At 42.5% G+C, this 7,709-nt stretch overlaps 1 protein-coding gene across 1 annotated transcript; it reads right to left on the reverse strand.

The window, feature by feature from the left end:
* Positions 1–286: 286 nt before the first annotated feature.
* Positions 287–6,762, reverse strand: LOC104527581 (unhealthy ribosome biogenesis protein 2 homolog; the record flags this gene model as incomplete). Its single annotated transcript, XM_010171338.1, has 4 exons — positions 287–546; positions 4,118–4,257; positions 5,465–5,555; positions 6,520–6,762. Coding segments are annotated over 4 exons (672 nt in total), but the record flags the coding sequence as incomplete, so codon positions are not given.
* Between the last annotated feature and the right edge of the window lie 947 nt (positions 6,763–7,709).

Raw genomic sequence — 7,709 nt, forward strand, 5'->3', positions numbered from 1 at the left:
ACTATTGCTTCCACAGAGAAGCACCATGAAGTGCTGAGGCCTGACACCTGCTGCCAGACTGCAGCCAGCGCCCCCGGGCTCCGAGCGAGTTCACCGAGAGCCAGCGCAGGTGCCGCAGTTCCTGCCGTTTGTGGCACACAGCAGGACCAGACCTAACAGCACATCCTCCCTTCCTCTTCCCCTTTTCCCCATGATGCAGGCTGGCTGTATAGAGACAGATGCAATCCCTGTTTAGAGGACACTTTCAGATTTTATCTTACTAGTATTCCAAACCAAACAGCAACTGAGGATTTTCTGAGCACTGCAGGATCAATTCATAACTCATCGTGCAGCACCAGACAGGATTCATCACGCAGTATACTTTTCCTCCCCGTGTTTTTTTGCTTTGTGGTAGTGGTTGTAATCATTATACAGATCCTTAAAGACCTCCCTTACACCTGCTGGTAGAGACATATTTAAGAACTTTATGTCCCGTTCAATGCAAAGGTCAAGGATGTGATATATCCCTTCTGTGAGATGTTTCTTCACAGCCGGGTGCAGTGTCACCTATGGGAAGAACAAAAGTACATTAAACTTGAAGACAAAAAGCCAAGAAAACACCCTTTCAACAGTCAATATACATTAAAAGCTGACAATATGTTATCCAGTGCATCAGACCATCTGGAACAGCCCATTAGATAAAATCCAAGATTTTGATTTGTGCAGTACTTTCCTGATTTTTGCAAACGTGTTCTGCAGAACAAGTGTGCCACCTGAAATAAAATGCACGAGAGTACTGCTATACACACTGCTGCAGAGGCAAAGACATTGATCATCTTGGAATCATATGAAAACTCCTCAACAGAAAAACTGTAATTAAAAAACTCTAAAATACTTGCCCTGGATTACACATTCCAGTAGATTCTGTGTGTGCCATACCAGCTGTTATGCTACTGAGTCTCAGTTTCAAATGAGCACTTCCTTAAGGCTACTCTATCATTTACAGTGGGTAGTCAATCAATTTTAACTTGTCACTTAACAACTTGGTATTTATCTAACAATTTGCACCTGAGGACTTCAACAGGTAAGCCTTAATAAAAGAAGGCTTCAAAAAACTCAAGAGATGTGCATTTCCTTGATTTTGTTTTTAACCTCAGCAATCAGGTACCTTGTCTGAAGTCACATAGAAAGTTGAAGGAATACAATGAATGACTCAGGACCCCATGCCCTGCTCCTGCCATTGTAACCCCTGCTCAACCCCACTACCAGCAGAACCAACATTACAACCAGGAACATCAGTGCTGACTCTGGAGTCCTCTGGTGCCCCAGGCTAACTGAAATTTGTCCTGTGCTCACAAATCACTTGCTAAATACTTCAGTGCCTGAGGTGGTGCTGGCCTCTGCCATAATCACATTGGTTCTGCCTTATCTTTGCTGAATCCCAAAATTAGCTTTATGCCTCCAGACCTAAGCCTCTGCTCTTCAGGCCTAATGAAAATTACATAAAAAGCTGTCATTAAAATTCAGACTTCTTTCTTCCTGAGGCAACTAATAAACTTTCCACTAATGAAGTGCACTCCTAATCACTGTGACAGGCTCCTGCTCTCTTTCTGCCCTAAATGTAAAACAGCTAATATATTTTATTAGCTGTTTATATTTTATTATTGTGACCTGCTAACATAGCTGGGAAAAAACATACAGCAGGCACTAAGGCATATAAGTCTTTCTTTGGATCTGTGACCCTGAAGAGTTTGCATGTCCAGAAGTTTGTCATTTTTTCCCCTCTATGTCAGTTGAGCAGTTTTATAACATGTTATTTCTCCCTGCACCATGCACTAAAGTACTAGTTGAGTATCACAACTCCCAGTGAATGCACTGGGCTGGCCTCTCCCTTCCTAGGGCCAAGAAACGACTGCAGAGAATGAGGAGAGGAAAACCCACAGCTATTGACAAGATGGACCAGATGTCCCACTTGGGGTAAGTAGACACTTCAGAGCTGCAGTTAATGGAACTGCAACCCTCACATCACAGATTGATCTGGAGCCATGCCTTATTTGAGCCGTTCCAGCTTCACAGCGCAGTTTCCTCTAAACACCTTCCAATAACGCTATGGGAAGCAGAACCAAAAACTTCAACAGCTGCCACGACTGCCTGGCAGTTAATTATGCTTGTAAGTGTTTTATGGTCTATATAGTTAGCACAACCAATTTGTCAAGCATTCCAGAGCTCTCGATGTGAGACATTAAATGTGTGAAGAGGTATTTCACTATTGCTGAATTAAGCAACAGCTCATCGACAACAAGGGAAAAGCACTGTCAAAACTATGAAAGAGGCTATAGATGCCACCACTCCAGCAAGGAATTTTTCTGGATTAACACAAAATAATTTACAAGGATATTTTATTTCCTGGTATGAAGAGGAAGTACTGAGGGAACCATTACACAGCTACTTTATGAGTAAGCGCCTGTTCAGGCCAGTAGCTGTCATCAGTTTTAGTTTTCAGACCCTTAAAAGGGTTCCAGTAAGTGTGCAGATGCCCATATAAAGACTTCAATCTACCAACATGGTTTTCTCAGTTACCTTTGACAGAACCCCAGGGTCTTCAGATCACAGGCTGAAAGCCACTGATCTGGACTCAGAAGAGATGAATGGTTAAAGGAGTTTTTCTCTCCCTCTGCAGAGCAAGATGAAAAGATGTGTATGTGCCCCCTTAAGACAGGCATGCTGAGGCCTCCCACTCCTCTGATACACATCAGTTCTCACCAATCTAATGAGCAAATAAATCATCACCTACTTGTGATCTATCTATTCTGTCAGACAGAAAACAGCCCTTTGTCACAGTGTCTGGTGGCTCACTACACCAATTCCTCTTTCCACGCCCAAAGGTTCCATGCATACATTACTGATCTGTGGTTTCAGCTATCATCCATCACTTTCCATTTTCCAGTTAAAGTATTGCACAAAACTTTCCTAGAAGTCTCATGAGACTTTGTACTCCTGCTTATACTGAGGTAAGTGTCCTTTCAACTTGAAAAGGTCATTTGACAATTCAAGTCAGGCTTTCTGACCAACATTCAGCAATGAGCAGATTTCAGAGTTCAGAGACAGTTAAACAGAGCAGAAGTAGTCTTAACAGTAATTTGTCCCTAGTATTTGCTGAACTACTATGTTTACTATATAAACAACATCCAACTTACTGGCAATGCTACCTAACATGGCTAAAACCTGACATATCCCATTGTTCTGCTCCCAAACCTTGGAAAAAAGCCAGTCAACAGAGAAGGCAGCTGAGTTTAAGCTCTGTAATAACCTTCATGCTTAGTCAGACTTGTTACAGCATAATCCTTCAGAAACACAGCACCAGTTAGGATATTTTTGTAGTAAGAGAGCCTAAAATGAAGACTGAAATTCCTTTCTGTATTTCAGCCCATGCCCAGGCCAGAGCCACAAATAATCAATATGCAGGTACCTGCAACACAAGCAGCATTCAAACCCTGGTGCAATCTAAATACATTAGGCTGAATAGAATGACAATTTGAACTTAGGTCTGGATGTGAGAAGCCACTGACCTGGCTCTGGCATCCATAACAACGGGAGCAGTTGTTTTCAGTAAGGATCAGGATGGTATCTTTGTTACAGAAGGAGAATTACTGAAAAGCGAAACAATTCTCTGGCTTGATAACACTTTTTCCATTCACTTACTCACTTAGACCAAATTAAAAGATATTTTCCAGGCGAATTTTTCTCTATTACTTTGACAGATGGGGCCCTAACTGCTATCAGTCCTGGGCAACTGAGACTATCTGGGAGAAGAATCTAAATACTACATGAAGAAAAAGCAACATCCAACATGACAGAAAAGCAAAGCAGTTCTGTAAATAGGCACTTTATTGTTTTGCCTTAAAAAAAAACCACAGCACACACCTTCAGAAAGTTTTCAAGAGCTGAGTAAGAAAGATTCTCAGGAACTCTTGCTCAAAAATAACAGGGAGTCTGGATGAAACCTGTAGTCCTATGAGGCACAGCAACTTTTATAACTCCACAGATTTTACAAAACTTAACCCAATTGCCTTTGGAACAGAAACTCCAAAGCCAGCACAACACCATGGTGCTTTCCAAATGGAAGAGAACATGTTACCTTCTGCAATTCAGTCACATACTGAGCCGCAATGAAAGCAGAAAACACAGTGAAGTCCTCCATTTCTGCAGCGATATGAGTATACATCCGTTCCACCAAGTGTGCACACTTCAGTATAACTTCAAACTCATCTGTGTTGCCTGAAACAGAAAGTGGGTTACACCCTGGCATTTAAGGCTTAAAAATACTAGGAAAAAAAAAAAACAAAATAAAGAATCACCTAATCTTCCATGATTCTTGAACAAGATGAAGCCAACACCAACTTGCCCATTTTATCTTATTTTCTTATCAAGCCACAGCTGAGAGCCCCCCCCACACCCCTACAAAGCACCATACGCATCTCTTACAATGGTTATTTTGTAAGAGCACATTGCTTCCAACCTCACATGCACTGCAAGGCAAAAAGTGCTTGTTACAGATGCTGAAGTGCTAAAAGCAGCAGCTATGGTTCCATCCATGATTTAGTCACAACTAACACTATGGAGGAGAGAACAAGGAGCCAGGAAAATTATATTCTCTACCTACAGAAGACAGAATCAGAAGACATCTCTTAGAAACAGCATAGTAAGAAACCAGGACAGAAACCTTTGTCAACTTGTCTCAAAAAGTCACCACCATTAATGACAGGGTATTTATGTCCTGGCCAGCATAAAGCACAGGATGATTGCCTTAATCACTGTGAACACCTTTGACTTGGCTACTTTGACAATGCAAATTCTTTAATAACTTCCAGTAAGAAGTCCTTTTTTTTTTTTTCCCTTCCTTTTGAGATATTTAACTACACTAATTCCATATCCTTGACTACACAGACATATCATCTAATCCCAACTGATGCTTCAGATATGTGTAATGTTCTGGCTTTATGTTTAGCATGGAATGGTGACAATTCAGGTCTGTAGTAAACATAGTTCCAGTTTCAAGAAGCTCCATTTAGTGGGATTGATTTGGGGCTATAACTCAGGCATATTAGCATGTATCACCAGAGTTCACAGCCACCACACTTTCAGGAACAGAGGTTGATAGGAAGAACAGGAATTTGGCACAGCAAGCCTTACCAGTTCCTGTCTACTTGCCAGCCAGTCAGTGAAGAATACCTTATTCACCTAAAGCAGTGCTGTCTGCATGCAGCTCCATAGGAGCCCCTGTTATCTTCACAAGCCTCATGATGCTACAAAGCTCATCCTCAATTTTACATAAAGGACAGACAGAGCTAGCAGTTTCAATGCCACAGCTAGGTTTTGAGGACTTGGCTTCTGGTGTCAGACTGCCTTGTTCTGCATCTCCTCTTCTAGAATATACAAAATTACAGTGTGTATATATAATGCAAAAGTGCAAAAGATAAGGTACCTCTGTCTCCCTTCTGACGTCCTTCACGCATGACAGAAACAACCAGACGATGGAAACTGTTTAGAAATGATGGTGCTGCTTTCAACAGCACCTGCAAAGACATGAAGCAAACACATCTGAGATTATGTAGTAAAGGGAGCAGAGAGGGTAGAGGTACAGCACCCCATAGTCTGAGGGAAATAAATTTCTGTGAGGAAAATCATATAGCTTATAGAGCTGCCAGGAGCAGATGTCATCCTGCATCCATACAGTATCTAGCACATGAGAATCTTGAAGCAGGACTGCTGTCCTGGCCATATTCAAATATAAATAACAAGTAAACATCCTATTAGAGTTACTTCATTTCTCCAAAGCAGCATTTGATTTAGTACCCTAAGGTCTAGGGAATTTGTTCTTGCTGGCAGAGAACCTGTGTAGCCAAACAGATTCACTGTGTGAAAATAGCCTGTGCACTGCCTTGCTTTCAGAATTTGCCATTTCCTCATCTTCAACCTTCACTCTCAGTGCTCATACAAATGCATGAGGCTCTTTTCCTTTTCCTTCCACCTCTGCCTACATATTCCATGTAGGAATAGCTCTACCCTGTGCAAGTCCTGGCATATCTTCACTTTCCCATGACTGAAGGCTGACAAGAACACCAGGATGGTACAATGTTTGAAGGTCACCAACTGCTCACATGTCTAAGCTCTGTTTTCAAAGGACTGCAGAATCTTGATCCCCAGTGAGAATTACGTTCTGCAGCCTGAGCCATTTCTGCTTCTAGAAGTCAATCATAAAAAAATGAAAAGTTTGATTTTAACCTAGCTTCAGATGTTAATAAGCAATCTGCTGCCAAAGACCAACAATGCAGGCATAAAAAAAAAAGCAGGAGAGCAACTGAAATGATGTGATTTTGAGACTCCCAGCCTTTTAAATTACAAGTGGTACAAAGCACTTTCATACTATAAGGACAAACTATTTCAAAATCACTATTGAACAAAAAAAACCCCTCTCATCACTGGCTTCTGTGTTGGTTCTTTCTACCTTTTCCCCTCCTCCCACTCCCTCAGATGTACCTTTGGATGACACTGCACGATCGAGAAGAGCACTTCATGGACTCCCAGGAAGACACTGCGATACTCTTCAGTCTTCAGATGATCCAGAGGGACCGTTAGAAGAATGCTGAATGCCAATGCCACATGGTGTGGATTCAAGAGAATCCCTTCTCCTTGCCTTAGCAGAGCTGCTACAGTCTCCAGAATAGGGACAACTATGGTGGAAATCAATGACTGGTCCTGACAGGCCTCCTTGGTTTGCATCTACAAGAAGACAGGAAACAGATAAGGAGGAGTGCATTAGCCACCTGTCACTAGTACTCATGCACCAGAGAACCATAATGCTCTGACTTGAGCCCATGGAACTAGACTGGTGCAAGCTGGACTGGCAGGGAGACTCCTGCACTTTAGCCATTTTGGTGCATCTGCATCCCAGGAGAGGATGTGTATGATGCATTTCAAGCAAGCACTGCTGTGAGTCTGGAATTGTACCCACTCCCCAGTCCCCTGAAAACCAGCACCTCTTTGCACCTCCTCACATGAATGCATTGATGCAGTTCTCTCCCTTACAAGCACGCAGACCTACTAAATAAAGGGCAGAAACTGCATGCTCACGATTCCCAGGCACTGCAGAGCCAACACCTGACAAATTCTGGTCTACAGACACCATCCTCATGGAGAAGAAACACCCACATCTTTGGGTTTGTACGCTGTACAAACAAAGGACAGGAAACCTGGGTTTGGTTACTTTCAGTTAAGTTTCCCATTCATAATTCAGTTAATTTATACTATTATTTTTTCAATATGAGCACTTTATGTTTTGCTGCTGTTGGCTTCTGCTGTGACATGTGCCTGACAGTTACCTTCTCCTTTGGACAGAAGGAAGGGCAGGAGGCTCAGACTCTCTTCTCTGCAGCCTAACAAGTTTCTCCCAAGCTCCAGACTACACGGTGCAGTCCCAGAAAATTACTGGCAATCAGAAATGGATGACCTACAACACACTGCACTCACAGGAGGAGATTTAGATTAGATATGAGGCTCTTCTGGAAGATGGCCACTCTAATGGGGATGTGGATGATAGGCAAACTACACCAGAGGTCTCATCATGGTCACATAGGCCTTACAGCCACATAACAACCTCTTCCACAAGGAAGAAGAGAAGAGCTGTAGTTGGAGACTTGCTCCTCCTGTAAGTCTCCTTACAGAGCGCC

This window comes from Antrostomus carolinensis, unplaced genomic scaffold, assembly GCF_000700745.2.
Source record: "Antrostomus carolinensis isolate BGI_N321 unplaced genomic scaffold, ASM70074v2 Scaffold25717, whole genome shotgun sequence".
Taxonomy (NCBI): domain Eukaryota; kingdom Metazoa; phylum Chordata; class Aves; order Caprimulgiformes; family Caprimulgidae; genus Antrostomus; species Antrostomus carolinensis.